The sequence below is a fragment of the Bos grunniens genome, chromosome X (genome assembly GCF_055505025.1).
Source record: "Bos grunniens cultivar Pamir isolate PY7600 chromosome X, Bosgru_T2T1.0, whole genome shotgun sequence".
NCBI lineage: Eukaryota > Metazoa > Chordata > Mammalia > Artiodactyla > Bovidae > Bos > Bos grunniens.
Genome location: NC_141194.1, coordinates 112,717,196 through 112,740,208, shown reverse-complemented (window position 1 = coordinate 112,740,208; position 23,013 = coordinate 112,717,196). Strand labels below are relative to the sequence as shown.

The 23,013-nt window shown below is 44.1% G+C and overlaps 1 protein-coding gene across 7 annotated transcripts in view; it reads left to right on the top strand.

The window, feature by feature from the left end:
* AFF2 (ALF transcription elongation factor 2) overlaps positions 1-23,013 on the top strand; it is a 536,669-nt gene that overhangs the window by 488,811 nt on the left and 24,845 nt on the right. For all 7 annotated transcript variants that reach the window (XM_086389838.1, XM_086389837.1, XM_086389834.1 and 4 more), the window contains 6 exons: positions 6,216-6,375; positions 8,169-9,179; positions 10,590-10,711; positions 15,149-15,371; positions 19,475-19,740; positions 20,317-20,380. In XM_086389838.1, the coding sequence (XP_086245964.1) occupies positions 6,216-6,375; positions 8,169-9,179; positions 10,590-10,711; positions 15,149-15,371; positions 19,475-19,740; positions 20,317-20,380 (1,846 nt within the window). The remainder of the gene's footprint in view (positions 1-6,215; positions 6,376-8,168; positions 9,180-10,589; positions 10,712-15,148; positions 15,372-19,474; positions 19,741-20,316; positions 20,381-23,013) is intronic.

Genomic DNA, 23,013 nt, shown 5'->3' with positions numbered 1-23,013 from the left:
GAAGACAAGAGCTGAGTCTAGTCAGTCCATCAAAAGGGTAAGAAAGCCATGATAGATTGTGAGTCAAATGTAACTCTGAAAAGCCATTGCCAAAATCACTCAGCATTATGGTCTCAGAAAGGAAGTAAGATGCCAGGTAAGTTAGGAGAAATACCTAACTGCTGGTGATTGAAAAATGTGAGGAGCTACTCATTTCTGATTATCATGAAAATTTCAAATGGTCAACTTGCAGCTTCCTGGGAAGCTGTAACCACTTTGATTGCCCATTGCTGTGGCAGTAATCTACTAGAGCCTTCCTTACACCAAGCTCTGGTTCCCAGAGATCCTGGGATAACACTGGGGTCATCTAAATAATCCAGGACCATATCCCCATCTCAAGATCCTGAATGTATTCATATCTGCAAAACCTCTTTTTCCACATGGGGTATCATGTTCACAGGTTCAAGATTGGAGTGTGGACATCTTTGATCATCATTTTCACCAACCACAGATCTCTTCAGTCAGTCAGGGCTTTAATCTATATCACATATGGTAACTCGCCCATGAAAATGAATGTGGGTGGATAGGTGTACATCACCTTATGTTTTGCAAGTAAATTGAGCAGACTCCATTTCAAACACCAGAATCAGACAAAAGGACAAATTCCCAGTGTACACACTCACTGGACAAAGATTATCTCCTCGGAGCCATGCCAGAGTGTAGCTTCAATTACAAGTGGATGGTAATCTGCTCATCAGTAGCATCATTGCATTAACACAGAACATACTTGATCCTGAGTTGCTTGTGAGAATATTGGTATATGCAGTCTTTTATTTTCAAAGTGTGCTGAGGGGCCATCCAGGGAGGAGGAAAAGCTGCTGGGAGAAATAGAGCAAACCTGGTTTTGTCTGTCTTACGTATTATGCTTCTGCCTACCCGCCCCCACCCCCAGCCGGTGGCTCAGCTGGTGAAGAATCTGCCTGCAATGCAGGAGACCCAGGTTCAATCCCTGGGTTGGGAAGATCCCCTAGAGAAGGGATAGGCTACCCACTCCAGTATTCTGGCCTGGAGAATTCCATGGACTATATAGTCCATGGGGTAGCAAAGAGTTGGACACGACTGAGCAACTTTCACTTCACTTCACTTCACAGTTTCTATTGGACAACTGAGCTGAATGGATTTTCTGGGGTGGGTGGGGTAGATTTCAAAGCTACTAACTCAGACCAAAATAAATTCCTCCCATCCTCTGACTGGAACAGGCTCAGGGCTCAGAGTGTCTACCCCTAGTGGCCTACTGTGGTAAATCCAATAGATTGTTTCAGTTTTTAGACCCAGAGTTCAAAGAGGAAAAGGAGGAAGAGAGGAAAGATCAGGTAAAAATGTTGATTCCTTTGCCCCAGGGCCAAACCTTTCCAACTTAATGAAGGAATCAAGTAAAGAAGCATTTCAAATTATCTTGTAGATAGACATTTGATCTCCATAAAACCAGAAAAGGGTCACATTGATGAAATTTTTACAAGTCTCAACTCAAGACAAGGGTTTAATACAAGAGTCCCCCATCAAGCATCTCATGCTATGTCTCTTTGGCAATTACGGGGTCTTGTAAAATATGCTGCCAAGATCCATACCCTGTGGACTTGCTTGTCAAATCCTTCCTGTATATGTTTCCACTTAGAAAGTCATTACCCCTTCTGGAACCTTTCCTTTCTGATGCCCATGCAGCTTGATTGAGCAGAATGGCCAATTTATCATCCCTGTTTATCTCCTGAGAGAGGAATTTACAGTGAAATTAAGAATCGAGTCAGATAGCACTGGTGCAGATGTTTGGTTTTCTGTAGGCTGTTAATCTGAATTAGTGAAAAGTCTGATTTATGAAATAGCCCTACAGAAAGGCAGCTTTAATCTTCTGTGGTTCATATAAGAGCCGTGTTGCCAAGAGTAGGTCATTTCAGACCTGCCTTAATGAGATGACTGGGCAAAGGTCTCCTCACAATTTTCTCTAAGGTCCAAACAGTCTCCCCTAAAATCCCCTACACATTTTTGTTTCATGAGGATCATAATCTTTGAGTTGGAAGACACTTTAAAGATCACTGAACTCCATTGTAGATCAATAATAGGAATCTTAATTGCCAGCTATCTGTTCACCTAAAGGTATCAAGCTCATAGGCCTACAAAGCAATGGCTTCTTCCTGTGGCCAACTGTAGATTTTTTAAGGCTTTTCTGATGTTGAGGTGAGAACTTTCCTGGCTACATCTCGAACTCATTGATCCTAGTTTTACCTTGGAAGGCCTTCAGAGCTAGCCCACTCCCTTACTGAACAGACCTTCCAGTTTTTAAAGACTGTTGTCACATGAACTACCCTCCTCCCTGCCCCAGAATCTTCTCCAGGCAAAGAAGTCCCTGTTCCTTCATATGGCTTCCAGACTATCTTATAGTATCACATATTCAGCCTTTTATTGCAGAAGAGGCTCGGTCAGTATAAGCTTAGAGAGACTGACATCTGTTCCCCTGGTGCTCACAAGCCTTCCACACCAGGGTCAATGCTGTCTGGAGGAGGCATCTTAAAGGCCTCCCAAACTTCTCCCCCACTGGCCTGCTTTTTGATCCCCTTCCCTCACCCTGGACTTCCCCACTAGGATCATTGACTTGCTAAGCCAACTTCTTTGCCCTTAGTCTGGCCCATGACCATGAAGACCTACTGAATGGGGTTAGGATTAAAATGAGGCTACGCTACACTTGGTACAGACTGCTCACCCCAGTGAACACAGTAGCAAAATCTGATCTTTGAAAAAGTTGAACAGTTCACTTTGAAGTTGTCCACATTTGTCCTTTGAGCAGTTTTATTACATTCAGGGTGAAGTCACAGAGTACACTTGTAATATTTACAGACTATAGAGTAGATAGTTTAATATATTAAATGTTAATGATTTTTGATATCATCTATTATCTTTGTTGTAACCACTAGCATTCTTTTTAAAAGCAGTTTATTAAAATACAAGAGTAAATGGTGTATGGGAAATAATTCTACTGCAGTTTGATAAATGAAGAATATGGAAATTGCACATTCGTCCTTCATCTTCTCAGCGGAATCAAGAGTTGTGTTTCCTAGTGTTGCTCATAGCCAGTTTAATATACATTTGAAAAATAAATTAGTGACACATGAAAGTAAATGTAGCAAAAGTGGGAATTTAACTAACTGAACAGCTAACGTGCTTCAGGGAAGAACTGAAAGTGAAATATGGTAATGATTTGCTAACTTGAAATCTCCACAGTGGATTCTAGACAAGAATGTGGTCCTCAGTCAATCCTGATATTGAGGTTTGTCCTGCTTGTGAAGACAGTGTTTTGGATTTGTACTCACTTTTTGGCCCTCGGAGGGGCCCCAGCTGGGTGCAAGGTGGGCCCACAGGAAGTGAGGGTCAGACTCAGAGGTATGCCCTATGTCCCTTAGCAGGCTGGGTGCAGCCAGATTGTCCACCAACCATGGGAAGAGCAGATGGATAGTGGAGGCAGAGGAATGTAAAGCGGAGGGCAGTTTTACTTCCATTTTAAGCAATGCCATTTCCTCCCACCAATGCTGACTCTTCCTTGTTTCCAACTGTGCAACTGCCCGGAGAAAGCAATTCTTTCTCATTAAGATGCTGAAGTCCTTCACCCCCAACTTGAGTTCTCATGGTGTCCTCTCTGAATTCAAGTCCACCGTCCCTCTCATCCCCAAGTATTTATGTCCATCAGTGTGAGTATGAAAAACTCGTGTACCTCTCCCTGTTCTTTCTATACTTGTTTCCCCTGAGTGGTCATTGTCAACGTTGACTGGCTGTAGGATCCTTCCTGAGAATACGGCAATACATTTACCTGTAAGAAGACTTAGGGAAAATAATTTCAGGCCTCATTTCACTGGTTCTCAGTCAAGGTTACGCTTAGGTTTCAAGTCATCTTTATTTTGTATCTGTGTCTGTATATCTATATTTACTCATAAAAATAGTTAATTTTTTTCATATGTGATTTCTGTCCATGTCTACAATCTCTTAATCACAATTCTGAAATTCAGAAGATTTGGAAAACTGTTGTTTTCAGTGACTTTGAGCCATTTGTTGACAAAACCTGACCTAAACTGATGTGCAGGTATTAATTTCAAGTTTTTATGACTGTGACTGTTAACTGCAGCAGTATTAATGAGTTTTATTAAAGGATGCTACCCTGAATCCACTGGGGGGTATTATAGATGTGGTATAGCTACCATATGACTTGTTTAATTAAAAATCTAAATATAAAAATTCATCTTGCTTCCAAAAGTCTTTGGATAAGGAACACTTGTATACAAACACATAGACACACACAAGCCAGAATTTAATGCATAGATAGGAAACAAAAGTAGGAAACAGTCTTTTCATTTGAAAATCATAAATATGGGAGTACACGTTAGATCTTAACTGTCAATCCACCAGCTAGGAGTCTCAGTATTGCCAATGCTCTATGCTGTATCTGAAACTTTACTTGGGGGGAATTGAGGTCAAGTTAGCAAGCCTCTGGATTAGTCTGACTTAAATCTGTTGCCTCAGTCTTTAGTTAGTAATCAAAGACAAAAACAATTGATTAGATTTAGAGGGTACTTTTCTTAAATATGGATTCATTATACTGCAAAGGAATACAGAGAACGAGGCACACTGAGTTGTATATATAGATCCCTGGGCCCACTGTCTCTCTCTCTCTCTCACACACACACACATACACACATACACACACACTTTCCCAGGGGTTGTAGGTCCCTGTTTCTTCTGCTTCTCCTAACTACTTGGTGTATTTGGCAGACGAATGTACTTGCAGATAGCATTTACTTAGCAGATAGCCTTTTAAAAGGAGCTTTGGCTATATGAAAGAGAATAGCTACCTGGGAGACGAAAGGGGCCGTCTTCGGGGGCATGAGGCACATGTAAGGAAAAGGCTCTCCGAGTTGGACGAGGCGCCCATGCTGGTTTGAAAGGGATCCTCTGCCTTCCAAGGCAAGAGCTATTATGTTGAAAATGAGGCTTTGGTAAGAGGATGAAGTGGGGGCAGGTGAGGAATAATGGTCTGTGATTCCAGAGTCTTGGCCACAGGAGGGCCCTTGGAGTCCCTCTCTGCCAAAACTTGCAGGTGGAGCCACAAGACCAGGTGTCCTCCAGGGCCAGGACTGGGTTTTCTGGGAAAAGCCAGGCAAGGAGCTGGGAGTCTGAGAGGCAGTGAGGTTCAGACGGCCAGCCAGACAGGTAGGAGGACCAGTCCAGCACTGTAGCAAAGATGCTCTGGCCCCCAGGCCACCCCTCTCTGTGATTTAAACTTCTCTCCAAAGAGGAGCCTGAGCTGATGAGACAGAGGCAGATGAGAACCCTCCCTCGACTTTAGAACCCCATGTCAGAGCAAAAACAGGAAAACTAGCCCCCAAAGATGATGAGCAAAAGGACAGAAAGGCAGTGACATACCCCAAAGTGCCGAGAGACAGCTGAGGTTGATTTGTTATGGGGCACAGAGGGCAAACGATTAGTAAGGAAGAACATGGATTATCAATAAAGACAGAGTGGCAAATGGTGTCAATTTCCTTGTGCTTTGCTTGGTCAGCTTTACAGATTTAAAATCAGCCATTAGAGATGGTTGGTCCTGTATGATCATACTTCCTAGTTGGAGTTGTCTGAAGAGGTTACAGAAATTCCGGTGGAGGAGGCTGTGCAGTGTGCCCTCTCATCTCCATGGTAACACAGTCAGCCCTGCTCACCTTGGGGCTGGGCACTGGGCACCTGGCTGCCAGTGACTTTACTCAACCCTGCCCTTTGAGGGAGCTGGGAGGCTATGCTCCCAGTTTCACACCTCTTTCTAGCTGTGAGGCTGCAGCAAGAACCCCCCTCCTCTGAACCTCAGTTTTCTATGACAAAAGTGAGGATTCAACTCACCCCTTCTTACTGAGAGGACTGTACTGCACGTATAACTAAGATCAGAGCCCCTATACAAACCTGGGGATTTCTGAACAAGATAGCAACTGAAAATGTATCTTAACAGAAAAAGAAAGGAAAAAAAAACAACTTGGGACTGTGGGTCACTCCCTGGGCCTCCTGAGCCTCATAGTTCCCGTCTGTGAAATGGAACGGCACACTCCACTCCGCCTGGCCCTCACAGATGATCAGTCTTCATGCCCACCTGGACTCTTTTCCAGCCAGTTTGGGAGTAAAAGAGGCAATCAATGGTGTCATTTTCCTTTCAGCCCACTCTTGGCCACGCCCCAGCCCCCACCTGCAGCGCCCACCAGTGGGGGATCCGGCAGCTCCAGTGACTCAGAGAGCAGCTCAGAGTCTGACTCAGACACTGAAAGCAGCACCACTGACAGCGAAGCCAATGAGGCGCCACGAGTGACCACTCCAGAGGTGGGTGAGGAGCCAGGGCCCCGACACAGCACCCCCGACATGCACACACAATAATGCGATAATAATAACATTCCAGCACAGTCATGACTTCGGCACACTAAATACTTCAGAAAAGCACTCAGGTATTTGATAGGGCTTTTTTCTTCTAACACATGTCTTTGTAAAGTTTCTAACGGAGATTTCTTGCCATGTGACTGATGTGCCATGTGACTCACTCAGCTACTCTGAGCCTTGAGCTTCCCCATTACTATTATACTGGAATAGTGATCACTGAGCTCAAAACTTCCCTTTCGAGAGAACCAACGAAGCAAGTCAAGACCCACTTCTAGGTCTGGGGACACCACCCCTTCCTCTAAGTTGAAGTGATGAATTGTCACTGGGCAAGTAAGATCCAAGAAGTGTGATGGTTGAAAGGTCACAGGTTTTTTTTTTTTTTTTTTTCAAAGAATAGTTTTCAAAGGTACTCAATGGTAACTCATGAAAACATTTAACACAGCCCCACAAGACACCAAAATTATAATTTTGAGATCAAAGCCATGCCTTTCCCCTACATCTTCTTTGACTGCCAGCCTCTCAGTTCTCCTGAGCCGGCACCTCGTACAGCAAGCTGATCCCTCAATGGCTCTGGACACATTGTTTGTCAATAGTCAGAAAAGAATAACAGAAGAAGATGCCACAGTGACATTACTGCTGTTTGTAAGAGCCCACGCTTCGTGAATGTGGATCATGTGCCAGGCTCCATGAGAAGCTCGTGACTTGCATTTTCTCATTTCATGCTCATGACAACCCTATGGGGTCCTGGCTATCATTATACCATTTTATAGATGAAAGAATAAGGTTCTGAGAAGGTAAGAAAGAACTTTCCCATGATCTCACAGGAAGGGCTGAAACCAGGGTGTGCGCTACGAGAGTTGGGGCCCCTAACCTCGAGCTCTGCTGCCAACAGTAGCAGCTGCTCCAATGGCCTCGACCCTTACCCGCCACTGCTCTGTGCCGGTTGGAATCATGGCTACTCAAAACGTTTTGAATTCTGTCATCCTCTATTGGCTGGTGCCATAAGCCTCAACTGATGGCTTGCAAAAAACAGAGCAGTTCTAATAAAAAATGATGGCTCTTTTAGTTCAACAGGCAGAATTCAGATTTGGGAATCAAGCACCCGAATTGTACGCATCATTTCCATGGCTTAACAGCAGATGCTAATGTCTGCAAGCATGTCCACATAAACTGATTATTGCCCATACACCAAGGAAAGTGCAGTGGTTTTTTTGGAAGTCAAATCTTTTCATCCTTCAGTAAAAATACAAAAGGCCTCTTCTTTTTGCAGCAAATTACAACATCGTATAGGAGGCCCTGACACTTTAGCAGAGAAAGACTTTCCTTTTGAATTACATTTGAGGCACACTCACATTTCTTTTCAGAACCAGAGATCATTCTCTCAGCCTCATGGTGAGAGGCTGAATAATGAGCCCCACCAAAAGATTTTGGGAACTGGTTTCCCTCCCCAGCTCTCTACCCACTCTCTGGAAAAACTCTCTGTGAAAAATTCTTTCCTTGCTGGCCAGAGTAGGGGATAGTTTCAGAAAAAGAGTGGAACTTTGTATAGTGGAGCCACTTTGTAAAGTATTTGGCTGTCTAGGGAATGTGATAGATATGAATTTCACGTATGTTTCTAAATGTGTGAATGGTCACTTGACAGCCAAAGCTTTTACCAGGCAATAGTCAGTGCACTGAAGGTCCTCCTGACTTCTTCCCAAAGGTGACATTCATTCTTGCCACCGTTTCTCACTCCACAGCCTGAGCCGCCCTCCACTAACAAGTGGCAGTTGGACAAATGGCTTAACAAAGTGACTTCTCAAAACAAATCTTTTATTTGTGGCCAAAATGAAACACCCATGGAGACGATTTCTGTGCCTCCTCCAGTCATTCAGCCAATGGAAGTCCAGGTCAAGGTGAAGGCAAACCCCAGCCAGGTCCTGCCTGAACCCAAAGAGAGGCCTCTCCTTGGTCTTATCAGGGAGAAAGCCCGTCCACGACCCACCCTGAAAACTCCAGAAACAAAGGCTCTGAAGCATAAGTTGTCCACAACTCTTGAGACAGCATCTCAAAGGACAATTGGGAAAAAACAGCCCAAAAGGGTTGAGAAGAACACCAGCGTTGAGGAATTTACCTGGCCCAAACCAAATATCACCAGCAGCACTCCCAAAGAAAAGGAAAGCGGGGAGCTTCCTGACCTCCCGAGAGGGCGCAGCAAAGCCGTTGCCCACAAGCCGGTTCCCAGGAAAGAACCGAGGGCCAGCATCCCCTTGGCTCCCGAGAAGAAAAAGTACCGAGGGCCTGGCAAGACGGTTCCAAAGTCCCGGGAATTCATTGAGACCGATTCGTCTACATCTGATTCCAACACGGATCAGGAAGAGCCCCTGCAGATCAAAGTCCTGCCTCCATGCATGGCTCCAGGGGGCAACACGACCAAATCCAAGGAAGCCGGAGGGGCCAGCCTGACCCTCAGTAGCTTTCTCAGCAGTGGCAATGGCAACAACCCACCAGTCCCGAGTGAGGAACCTACTCAGTCACCGGTCCCTGTCACCACACAAACCGAGGTTCTATCTCCTGTCCGAGATCAGGAGAATCTGAAAAATCTCTGGGTGAAGATTGACCTTGACCTACTGTCTCGAGTGCCTGGCCAGAACTCACTCCAGGCAACGTCAGCCAAGCTAGACCACAAGGAGACAGCCTCAAAGCCCAAGCGGCAGACGGCTGCGGTGCCTGCAGAGAAAGCCGCCCCCAAGGGCAAGCGTAAGCACAAGGTAAGCCGTCCACCCACTCTGGCCAGCCACGTGATCGGGAGCAGTGGCTGTCTGGGCTACTGTGATCTTGAGTCTCCGTTTCCAGCAGGCTGGAGGCAGTGGATTGCAGTCTTTGGTGAAAGCACAGATATTAATACTTTTCCTGGGGAATGTAGTATTTGAGATGACCAGGGAGGAAGTGTTAGAGATAATCATGGTTTTATAACCAATGTCAAGAATTTCCAGTATGGCACTTGAGGGATTATGATGTGTAGCAACAAAGAATATGAAGTCTCCTTCCCCAGGCATCCAGTCCGTCAGGTTGGCTATTTAAGCTGCTCCTGCTTCCCGGATTCATAGGTCACTATTCTACAGTCTCCTGCCGGCAGCAGCAGGGCACCCAGGACTCATAAGGTCAAATGCATCCTCTAGGCCTTGTTAATTTCTACATACAAACATCCCTGCCACCCAGTTCCATTTTGATTACCCTGGCTCCTACTAGACACAGGTTCTGTCCAGCCTGCTTGGCCCCCTGACCTGTGTGGTTGGCTTGACTCATGATAATCTCTCCTGCAGGACATTTGGGTTGGATTCCCAGGCTACAAATGTAATCAGAAGGTGAAACCCAGAATGGCCTTTTCCATTGCACATCTATCTGGGGAACTGAGTTTGTATCCAGTAGGTTCATTGCATGCATCTCTGGGTGTCACAGTAGATTTTTAGCATAACATCATCTCATGGTGATTCTTGAGTAATATTTTGAATAAGCTGCCTTGGGAACTCCTGCAATGATGATTTAAGTCATCGTTCAGCTTTAAAGATTCACAGGTGGTTTTATCTCTGAGCTGTGGTGCCACCTTAACTAATGAGAGTATTCCAAAATAGGGAACAAAGTCTGGGGCCCTTGCCCTATCACTGTTTCCCTGCTCTTAGTGATGACAGCAGTGCAACTAGGAGTAAAAGTGTACCTTCAGAACCAATACATGAAGGTCCAAAGGTGTGCCTTGCACATGGTTAATTTCCTTGCATACTGTTGGTTGTACACGTGACCTTTGTGTGTTACCCCCAACCCCCATGTTGCTTGGACAGGACTTATGCCATGTTAGAATTGCAGTGTTGGTTTCTAAACTACTCATTTGTGGGGGTATTGTTGCTGGAAGTGTCTGAAAATGATAGATTCTCTTTACTTCTGGTATGAGATCTCTGTGCCCCCCGATCAGAGGGTGACATCACAGCTTCACCCTCTCTGATGCCAGCTTCTTGGTTGGAGTAGGCGGGGCAAGATGTATCAGTTTTCTGTCTGATCAAAGGTGTACTTTTAAGGCTCTAGGACTTAAAACAAAAGCACACTGTCTCCCTTGCTTATTGTTTTAAAATGTCTACCTGTTCCATGGATTTCAAACTTTGTGTATTCTTTTTTTCCTGTTAAAGCCAACAGAAGTTGCAGGGAAAATCCCTGAGAAGAAGCAGCGCCTGGAGGAGGCAGCCACCATCTGCCTGCTGCCACCTTGCATCTCGCCAGCTCCCCCCCAGAAGCCTCCCAGCACTAAAGAGTGAGTTTGCCCTGATTCTATACTTTGTTGGTTTGGACTTCTAAGAAATCTCAAATGAACCCTTGAGGGTAGGGAGTCCTATCCCAAAAGAATGTTAGGTAAGAAACAGAAGTCATTCAGTTTTGTCCTGACAGCTGTCTCTGGCCACCAGCCTAACACAGGTGGGATAAAGGGTGGCCTTCAGGCTGCAAGGTTTGGGTGACCACTTGAGCTTTTTAGCAACATTTCTTTACTCCAACTCAGATGGATGGCCAAAATCGGCCAAAGTGGACTTTTAGCACTGAGTGAAGGGTAAAAGGAAGTAAACCAATTTAAAGGACACCTGCCCCTTGAGCCAAATCACCTCCCTCTGGGCAACTTCCAGTTCTGATAGGGATGAAACCATCTCCCTTGGCCTCAACAGAATGACACAGCAGAGGCTTCCTCTTTGCTGTCAAATCATAGTGCTCATATGAAGCTTGAGGACCAGCAAGTTTGTCCTGAACTCCTCAGAGGCCAAGGGGATGACATGTCTGGGGAGGCCAGGGACATGAGCTGTCTAGGAGTGCCCCACACCCCCAGGCAGTTCTGTGCTGGGAAAAGCCAGCTCGGGGTGGACAAATTAATGCCGATCAGCTGGCAGCTCTTCTCCTGTCTGTCTCTTTGCAGAAGGTGCCAGTCAGGCAGGAGGCCTCCTTGTCCCCTACTCACTTACAGGACTCCAGCCTTCCTTACCAAGCATGGTGACAGAATTCTTCTGTCTTTCACACATCACTTCCCTAACAATCTAGTGGGTAGCTATTCCCTTCTCCAGGGGATCTTCCCAACCCAGGAATCAAACCCAAGTCTCCCTCATTGCAAGCAGATTCTTTATTGTCTGAGCCACCAGGGAAGCCCTCCCTAACAAACATGTCAGCTCCTGGAACTATTCTGTTTAGATAATTATTGTCATAAATTCACTCAGCATTAGAGGTAACTTCCATCAACGACCAGTTTTGGAACCTATTAGCAGCCCAGAGTGGAGAGGCAATCTGGCTAACTGCTGCTAACAATGGATTTCACAGATTACTGTTTAACATCAGTGACAGGGCATCGGTCTGCCACAGATAAGATGTTGGAAATAAGTTATCAGTTTACATTTGTTTGGATCCTTGTTGTTTAGAGATGAAAGGTAAGAAAAGATCAATGACCACTAGATCTGCTCGATAAACTAAGGAAATTTGGTCATGGGCTGCCAGGACCTGCCAGCCCAGATTTGGTCCCAGGCTGCTGTCTCCCTGAGGACCCATAGCTCTTTGTGACATGCATTTATATTCCACGGTATAATTTGATATGAAAGGTGGACGTGAGTCTGAGTGAACTCCAGGAGTTGGTGATGGACAGGGAGGCCTGGCGTGCTGTGATTCATGGGGTCGCAAAGAGTCGGACATGACTTGCAACTGAACTGAACTGAACTGATCCCTTCAGATACTTGGAGTTCTCAGAACTAGACACTCTTCTAGTAGAGCAAGCCAGCCCTCTTATTGAGGAGGTACCACCACTACAAGGATGTCATTTTAGGTTCCTCCTTGGAAAGTAGGAGGGCCCTGGAAGGATGGTGTTTAACCATTGGGAAAGAAGCCTATTTCCCTGCTTCCAGGCATGGTGGTGGGCTTCCCTGGGGGCTCAGACAGTATAGCATCTACCTGGAATGCATAAAACCCCTATTTGTTCAATTCCTGGGTTGGGAAGACCCCCTGGAGAAGGGATAGGCTACCCACTCCAGTATACTTGGGCCTCCCTGGTGGCTCAGTGGTAAAGAATCCACCAGCAATGAGGGAGACCTGGGTTCAATCCCTGGTCAAGAAGATCCCCTGGACGAGGGCATGGCAACACACTCTACTGTTCTTGTCTGGAGAATCCCCATGGACGGAGGAGCCGAGCAGGCTATAGCCCATGGGGTGGCAAAGAGTTGGACAGGACTGAGAGACTAAGCACAGCACAGGACAGACATGGTGGTACCTCCTCGGTTCCCAGGCTCTCATCTCTTTGGGCCAGGCCACCAAAAGGCACAAGGAAGAGCTAGAGGGCTGTGGGATATTGCCACACCATCAGTCCCCATTACAAGACTGCTTCAATGACCCAGTAATCCCTCTGTTCCCCATTTCATAGAAGACAGATGATTGAGTATTAGGCAAATGTTTAATCCAAATTTGTTCTCATAAAACGGTGTTTCACCTCATGGTCCTTATGATCTTTCTGTCTAGGAGAGCAATGTTTACCTACTAGCCTTTACCATTCAGGAAGGACCTGAATTGGGTTCTTATATGGGAAAATTTCGAGATTTGAGGGAGAAGGAAACCAGAACAGGCCTCTTGGAGCTCTTCTCCTTGGAGCCCTCTCCTCGAGTTTTCTCTGCTCCTTGGTGCTTTGTTGACCCTTCAAATCCTTGGAAATTTTCATGATACAAAATTCACTTTCACAAAGAGCGTTTTAAACCTAGCGAAGGATGCTATGCCAGCCTGACAACTAGGGTTTCCCATCATCACCTAGAAGGGCACTGATGCATTCCTTTTCCCTTCTTTGGAGTTGGAACCATCATAAGAGCCTCTGAGGCATGAAAGGGGATACTCTTTTTTCCTTCTGTCCTCTTCTGGCCTATACAAAAGATGCCCTTATAGTAAGAAGTCATAATGAACAGAGTAGTCCCTAGAAAATACCCCCTGGGTATCTTTCACCCAGGAAGTTATTAAAGGCCCCATGGTTCCAGGTCGCTATCATGCAGAAGGAAAGGGGGCCAGATGACAGTGGCCACTGCACCAAATGTACTGTACTGTGTATGATGTACTGTGTACAGTGGCAGATGGGAGGCCCTAGCCCAATGACTATGGCCAGTGGCAGGTTGACTGCCTCTAGGGAACAGCTATTCCCCTTGCAGCCCCCATCCCCTTCTCCAGCAGTTCAGGTAGGCCAGGAGTGGTCAAGTGGTCATAGGTAAGGAACCAGTCACTCCCATAGATGCCACAGCAATACTTGACTCCTTTCCATGTAAATTCTCCAAAGTGCAATTCCTCTGTAATGATTATACTCAGTGTGGTCTGATGTTGCTGGAGCATCTTCATCAAAAAGCATCCTAACCTGTATTTTCACCATTATTTTCATCAGGCTTCACCATTATGTTAAAATGGTTCTCCATGTCAAAGCAATTTTAAAAATCCACTGACAAATACTTTGTAATTAATTTTAATCCATTAAAATAATGACAGAAACAGTGAATTTTCTAAAAATTTGGCTGCCTGACAGAAATTGACATAGGACTGTGTTTATGAAACAGAAGACAGAGAAGATAACAAATATTATTACAACTGGCAAATGTGGGCAACACAGCAGAAGTGGAATGAGGGGATTGCATTGGTGTCTACCATTTCAGGAAATCAAAACACTTGAGTGCTTGTTCATCTTTGATTTGTTGCTTTGAGATATTGTAAATCTATATTTCTAGACACTGACTGAAATTGACCAAGAGGAAAACATAAATTCTTGTTGACTTAATTTGCTATTGAAAATTGTAGTCAATAATCATGAAAAGTAAATGGCTGCACAGTGCAATATTAGTTGTCTAAGAAAAGATTAAAATTCAAGTAATCTCCATTGATTAGTCGAAGACAGTAACTAAAATAAAAATCCATGGCCCAATTACCATGTTAAGCAGCTAGCATAAGGTTTTAGTTGTTCTGTTTTATTTGAAGTCTCAGTTTATTTGATGATGCCCATTTAATGGGCAGATAAATCAGTTTGGAAGCATGGGAGCACTTCTAGGACCACATATATTTTGTGGCAAAATGACAAAATATTTTTCAAATGGAGTTTTGTAAAGTGGAGTACATCAGTACTTCAGTATAACAACTTAAGGTCAGGGGCTCATTATGCCTCCAGTAGAACAGTTGGAATATACAATTTCCAGTGTGTCCCAGAAGTATTTAGTGCATTATTTATTTCTGGGTAATGTCTAAGTACTGTATTTCTTAAGAAAATATCCTTCCACTAATTGTTTATTGTACCATTTATTGTGTGACTGTGCAGTTAAGTCCTAGAGCAGAATAAGTAGGAACCATCCTAAAAAATGATGGGATTAAAGTCTGCATTGGATTTTCCATAAAAATCTAATTAACAGTAATCTTGAAAGGTTGCAAATATCACACTGGGGCAACACACCATTAGACATTTCCATTTATCATGGAGTTCTGTTTCAAAGACCCGTGCTTATTCTTAGATTTTTGCATTTATCTATGGCTCAATCTCTAGGGAGGGCCACCTCTCTATAGACATCTATGTGTCTACGCATTTTCTATATACTCCACCCCAGGTAAAGGACCATCAACCAACATATTACTTTAGCTAAACGTAGCAGCATCATGCAAAAGATCAGAATAAAGAGAGACAGAGTTTTCTGACACCCTGTACTTTCTGTTTACACAGAAATAATTCATCCAGGAGAGCAAATAGAAGAAAAGAAGAAAAGCTGTTTCCTCCTCCACTTTCCCCACTGCCAGAGGACCCTCCACGTCGCAGGAACATCAGCGGCAATAATGGTCCCTTCAGTCGAGACAAAACCATTCCTTTGATTGGACAGATCACCTCGACCAAACCTAAGAGGAATGAAGGCAAATTCTGTGCTACTTTCAAAGGGATAGCTGTAAACGTAAGCATCATAGAAGGAATCTTCTCATTGTCAGGTAGAAACAAGTTGACCCAGCTTATCTAAGTCAACTTGACCTCATGGAGATGTTGCAGGGGGGTGGAAGGAAGGGGCAGAGAGAAAATATTAATATAAGTGTGTGTGTACACAAATACACAAACTCTCCATTAGTTCCAATCTTGATTCTGTTAACTTCAAATGAATTTTTCATTCCAGTCTTACTTCTCCAAACAGATGATTATGCAGAGATTCAGGGCCTCAGACATCCTTTGGTCCAATCCCTTCAGATCTTGGGGCTGGGGGACACTTACACAATGCTGACCACAGCACATGGCAGGCACAGAATCTTTAGTGAAAGGCCAAATGGATGGAATTGCTCAAGGTGAGGGAACTGGTGCTGGAACTCCAAGTTAATGTCTTTCCACACCCAACTTGGCTGATATGAATTGTGTTTTAAAATAATGACTCAAAAGGATGGAGTTTAAAAGGCAAATCTGTGGCTAAAATCACACAATTGTGGTTCTCTAAGCCCGACTAAAGCATTATCCTGTCCTTTGGATTTTCTGCACTGCTGCCTGATTAGCATAAATGATTGAGAATTTGTATCACTTTTCACATTCATACACAATGTATTTTTATCTGCCCCAGGTATATGTACATGAACCATGGAAACCATGAGTGATAGTGTCACTAGTGAATATTAATGGCAAATCTATCTGCCTTTTCGTGTAGATGCATGCATATGCAAATACATACGCACTTGATCCTTCAGTTCAGTCACTCAGTCGTGTCCAACTCTTTGCGACCCCATGGACTGCAGCACACCAGGCCTCCCTGTCCATCACCAACTCCCAGAGTTTACTCAAACTCACGTCCATTAAGTCGGTGATGCCATCCAACCATCTCATCCTCTGTCGTCCCCTTCTCCTCTTGCCCTCAATCTTTCCCAGCGTCAGGGTCTTTTCAAATGAGTCAGCTCTTCGCATCAGGTGGCCAAAGTATTGTAGTTTCAGCTTCAACATCAGTCCTTCCAATGAACATTCAGGACTGATTTCCTTTAGGATGGACTTGTTGGATCTCCTTGCAGTCCAAGATCCTTCAAATGTAATATAAAAAGCAAACAAGTGAAAATCAATGAGTTTTCAAATGTCTAGCACCAATCTGGTAGCCCCTGAACCAAAAGCACCCATTTAACACTTCATGAAAAGCCATGAGGCCTCTGAGCTTTAAGGACCACAATTTATGGTCCTGCATCATCTGAGATAACTAGATGACATACATACCTAGGTAAATATTATTGGTGATATAAAGAAATGGCTCTATTATAAAGTTGTGATTTTCCAAATGAAATTTGGATGTATGTGTGCCCAGATTATATTTGCATTCACATTTAAAGATGCTGAGTTACAGTGTTAGGAATGAAGCCATCTATTCTAAGCAATAATTACGAAATCAGTCCTGTTTTTCATACTGAATATAATTAATGTGATAAACTTCAATTGAGGCTTTTTCTACTGCAAGCTTTTGGAGGACACATGCCCTACCTATCTAGGCAATTCTGTTCATATAGCACCTAGTACATGGTCACAAATAATTAGGTGCTTAACATGTATGTTCTTATGACAATGGTAATAAGAGGATCTGCAAAGGCATTTCTGAAAGCTCTCAAAACTACTGGGAAAATCTGATAAATATGATTACATTTGCACCTAGAAAACCTAGAAATGGATCATTTTCTTAAGGAAATCACTAGAATTCTCCATGATATGACTTAGTACTCCTTATGTCTTCTTTGGCCATGGCCTGCAATCTGAGAGACTGTGGAAATTAAGAGACTTGCTTGAAACATAGTGCTAACACTGCAACAAATCTGTTCTGTGACCTTGAGCAAATTATGACACCTCTCTGAGTCCATGAAATGAGTAGATTTGACTAGGTGATCTATACAGCTTCTTCCAGTTCCAAAAGTGTTTTCCATTTTGCACTATTAGAGTCTTCTCTGTTCCATGTAACCATGAAGTCCTGTTTATTGACTCAGTGGATGGGTGAGGGTCAACAGAGGACGTATTTATATGACTTAGATGATTGTGGCTGAACGCAGTCATTTCCAGTCAGAAGTGCCAGGACTGACATCAGTGCCATTTGTGTGGTGGACGTGGTGTTTCAAGGTTCTTGTCACCTATCTTGGTCATAGAAACACGCGGCGCTCTCACTGGGGCTGGCCTGCTGTTCGGTCTGGGCCATCAGGCATTAGCAATAGAAGTGTGGAGCTGGCTTAGGAGTTCAGAAAGCTCTGAGTTTTTATGCGTTTGGGTTGAATAAAATCTGTGATGGACTTGAAACAATTTTCTCCATATCCATCATAACCACTTTTAAATGTGCAGTCTCTCAGCACAGTTATCATAATGAGCTCATCATGGTGAGAATTTTGATAATTTGGAGGTTTGGGATGAAGTGGAAAAGATGAGACTTCCATGGATATAAGAAATGTTCACATTTGACTTTTAGCTGAAAAGTGACCCTTTTGATTAAGGCAGGTAGGCCTGCAGTCAGCAAATCACTGAGCACACTGGGCGGTGGGGTGATGGGACAGGGTGTGTCGGGGTGTGTGTCACAAATCAGAGATGGCCCCAGCGCTGAAAGGGCTCTCACTCTAAGGTGAACAATGAAACATGCTCGATGAACTTAGATACAAAATAGCTGCTGATTGGTGTCTTAGGGGAGGCTTGAGACACACCTCTCCCACCTCCTTGTCTGTACTGTGGTGTCCGACTCTTTGTGACCTCAGGGACTGTAGCCTACCAGGAGCCTGTGTCCATGGGATTTCCCAGGCAAGAATACTGCAGTGGGTTGACATTTCCTTCTTCAAAAGGACCCATCTCTAAAGGGACAAGAAAGGTTTAAAGCACTTCCAGCCATAGACATAGGCAGTTTTCCTGAGAAGGCATTTGTTGATCTGGGTTGAACTGAGAGTATTAAGAGAGATAAGGAGGGTTTAGAAATGAAGGGAAGTGGTTAAACAGTGTACGGTTTAAATTCACAGTGGAATCTTACCCAGTCTTAAAAAGGAAGGAAATTCTGCCATGTGCTACAACCTTGAGCTTTGAGGATGTCATGCTAGATGAAATCAGCCAGTCACAGACAAATAGTGTATGATTCCATTTGCATGTGGTAACTCAAGGAGTCAGATTTTCAAAGACAGAAATTAGAAGGGTGGTTGCCAGGGCCTGGGGAGATGGCAATGGAGAGTTATGGTCTAATGGGCACAAAGTTACAGCTTTTCAGAGTCCTGGAGATTGGTTGGAGGACAATGTAAATGTGCTTAACACTACTGAACTGGATATTTTAAAATGGTTGAGATGGTAGATTGGATATTATGTGTATTTTACCTCTATTTTAAAAATGAAAAATACAATACATTATAGCAAGGTGAAAGAAAGTAACGAGGAGGAGGCTTTTTCTACCCTAAGGCTTCAAGGGAACCAAAGCAGGACAGTGGAGAAATCACAATGAGTTCAGTGTGGTGACAGGTTCGTGGAAGGGAGCTGGGAAGGGTGAAGTCAGGTCTGAAGCCATGAGAGCCTGCCCTTTGAGGTGTCAGAGGACGAAGGGACAGATGTAAGAGACACTGGAGAGAGGGAGTGAATAGGACTTTGTAATGGATTGGGTGAGGGTAATGGAGAGGGAGAAATATGAGATGAAATCGAGCAGTGGTTTTCAAAAAGTTTCAGGAGCATGATTCTGTTTTGAAATAATTTACGGAACTTCAATATCTAAATATGATTAAAGCAGAGCAGCTCAGATGGAAGGCATGGTGGGAAGAACCCTGGTTTATTTGTTCATGGCCCAGGGATGACTGGTTTGCTGCACTAGATCTGGCATTTTGCAGAGTAACAAGAGGCTTGGTGTTCGGTGTCATCGTAGAAAAGCTGGTGACTGCCAGAGTTCATGACATATACCAGGATCACCTGTGTATCCTCAAGCCATGTGCATTGTTGTCTTTTCTCTCGCCTTGTTTCCTAGGGTGATTGACATGCAAAGCATTTATGAAAACATACTCTAAAAATCTGAACCTAATGGAAACTCTTTGTCCTCCTTTTTCCCAGGAGGGAGACACTCCAAAAAAGGCAGCCCCTGGCACTGTCACCAACACTGCTATCGCCTCTGCCACTGCCATTGTCACCAGCACTGCCACAGCCACTGCCACGGCCACTACCACAACCACTACCACAACCATTTCCACCATCACCTCCGCCATCACCACTGGCCTCATGGATAGCAGTCACCTGGAGATGACATCGTGGGCGGCCCTGCCCCTTCTGTCCACCAGCACCACCAATGTCCGGAGACCCAAGCTCACTTTTGATGACTCGTATGTTGTCCCCAGATTCTCTGGACCCAGTTGGGGAGCAGTGGATGGGGGTGGGGGCAGTATGGCTTTTCGAGCACCATGCATATGTCACCTGAAATAAGACCTTAGCTGCAGCTATGCAGCTCGTATAGCCTTAAAAGTATATTCCTCCTCCTCACATACATCCTTATCCCCACCTAGAAATGTCATTGGCTGATTTTAAACACAGAGCTCTGTTGCTGTTTCCAAAGGCAGGTGCTGAATCCTAGGTTGCTTAGTCCTCCTTGCTTACCCATGTCCTCAGGTAGAACTGTGTGCCAACAAAGAGAATTACAGCTAGATTCTATTGGATCTGTTTGGGCAACTTGAGTGGTTGGGGTCGGAGGATGTAGGTATTTATCCTAATGGGCCATTAGGAACCGATCTCACTCACTGGATTATTTCAAGCTTGGTTATTATATGTGTGACAAGCATCCATCAGCCCTGTTCAAGGCATTGTATAGGAATGGATTTATAGCCCCCCAAAGTATGACAATTCAGTCTTTTAATGAAAAGATGAAACATTGCTTTCTGAATGAGCTCATTTCGTTTGTTTAGGGTTCACAATGCTGATTATTACATGCAAGAGGCTAAGAAGCTGAAGCACAAAGCCGATGCACTGGTAGGTTTCCTTATTGCTGCTCTGACATAGGGAGATTGGAGCTGGTTAATTCCTTAGCCTGGTGCAGAGTCCCCAAGTTCTTGGTGCCATGTTGCCCTGCCATTGTTGGTTTTCCCACTCTTCTTCCCCTTGTTCCAACTTCAGAGGTGCCGAGGCTTATGCTACCTTTCAATTGAATTTGAAATGACTTTTGAAACTGCCCTGGAGAAGGTGGGTGCTCCCATGGTTTCTAATGAACTCCAAACTGGTGTAGGCAGGGAGAGAGTTGCTGAGAGCTGGTTAAGTGCCTCAAGCATTGGCTTTGGGAAATTCAGGTCTGTAGAAAAAACTTGACTGCTTGCTGCATTAGATAACCTAGGGCCCTGCACAGAGAAAGTATGTTCTGGTTTCTGGATTTCCCAGGACACTTGGCCCTGCTGCCTCCAAGGGTGTTGGGTACCTAGACCAGGAGAAACCAGGCACAGAGAGCTATTTGATTGACTAAGCAACCTAACAGAGGGTCTCAATTGTGTGTGTTACAGTCACTTGGGGAGCTTTAAAATAGCCCTCATGCTCAGGCCACACCCCAGAGAAATGGAATCAGAATTTCTGAGACTGGGACCAGATGTGAGTGTCAAAACTCCCAGGTGATTCCCAAGTACAGCCAGTGTTGAGAACCACTGCCCTAGAGAAGACCCTGAATTCAGAATCCCCACCTTTAACTAAAGCCCAGCATAATTTAAGATGTCTGTTCAATTCCATTGGGTTAAAAAAAATCATATCCTCCATCATTGCATTGTGTCCAGCCAAGACTTGGCTGCCCCGTGCTGCTTGCCTCTGGGAGGGCTATAATGAAGGACCACAATGGTTTCTGCACCATCACTTGTGAGTGGCCACCATCCACTGCCCTCTCAAGGGCCACAGTACATAAGGAGATAATTGGTATATCTTTAGTATTAAAATCTCAATGGGGTGTGTGGGAAAAAAAGTCTAAAAAAATTCACTGAGTGGTAGGGGAGGGAGGAGGGAATGATAATGGGGAGAGGGGAAGGCTGAGCAATACTCATTCAGAGGAAGATGTCTGTGCCAGTCTTACATCTATACCAGAGTTAGACACTTCTTCGGAGTTCAAGCCCCTCAGTTATAAATAAGGAAACCGAGGCCCAGAAGAGGGTGTGACTCAGCCACTCATTAGCACTATGGCCCATATAGTCCTCTCTCTGGACTTCAGTTTTTCCTTTTGGAAAAATAGGGATTTGGACCAGGCGGTTTTTAAGGATCCTTCCAGCTATGGGTTTGTGAATGAAAAGTCAGTTTCAAAAATCAGGATGTAGATTTCCTGATTTCCAGATTTCCTGTAGACTTCCTTAATTTCCACAGGAGAGAGCCAATCAGAGTCGGATGACCTGAGGAAGTTATCTTGTAAGGCAAGAGAAGAAGGAGATAACTTGCATATATACACAAAGGTTTTCATAAAATCAGTTTGAATTGGGCTGAAACTGATGTTTTTCCACAACAGCTTACAGAAAGGAAAGCACCAAATTCCTGCAGTACATAAAAGGGGAAGAACATTTATTGTAAAAAGAGTCATTTACAGCAAGAGATTCTGCAAGACTTGTAACTCATCATTTTATAGTTGTACTTAATCCTTTGCTAGAGACAGCTACTCTGCTGTTTTGAGAATTGAAACCTTCACAGTTGCATAGAAAATATTTTGATAAAAGGTATATAAGAAAATTAAAATAGGTCAATCTGCATTCTATTGGTTCTTTCACATAAAATTCCATATTAGTGAAATTCTTCCATCCAGCTATCAAAAATTGAAAATGTTAAATACTATTATAAAATACTCACTATAAAACTGTCATATATAATATTCATTACACATAAAAAAGAAATCAGTATGTCTAAGTCAGTTTAATCGTGACCATTATCAGGGCTAAAACCTTTTGCAATAAAATTTTACTAAACTAAAATATTTAGTAGTGCTATATTTGGGAGCTTTTTGACTCACTATTTCAGACCATCATTTACAATGAAAGTGATGTGATTATTGTCACCAGTCACACTGCAGCTTCCCATTTTTCATGACAATAGCGTCCATTTGTTACTCTTCTCCTGGGGATGGGGTTGACATGCTATGCTAGAGTTCCAAGGAAAGACTAGATGTGTTAGTTGTCCAGGAAGCTTGTAAAAAGTGGAGTTTCACTGCAAACTTTGTCTAGACCAGCGATCCACAACCTTTTTGGCACCAGGGGCCGGTTTCCTGGAAGACAATTTTTGCACAGACTGGAATGGGGAGGGGGGCAGGGATGGTTTCAGGATGACTCAAGCACATTTCATTGATTGTGCACTTTATGTCTATTAGTATTACATCAGCTGCACCTCAGATCATCAAGCATTAGATCCTGGAGGTTGGGGATCCCTGTTCTAAGGACATTACGATGACCAGTCTAGTAAATGTGGTCAATAGAAACTAGTTGAGGCAGTGACTTGAATTCTGCTCCACCAAAAAGATAACAAAAATAGGAATACCACAAAGACCTGATACCTTGGCTACAGTTTTCTCTTCTCACCCAGCCTCCATGTCATGACAACGGAACCTGAAATAAGTTACATCCTTGTCGAGACAAATTCCTAATTGCCCCCACCAT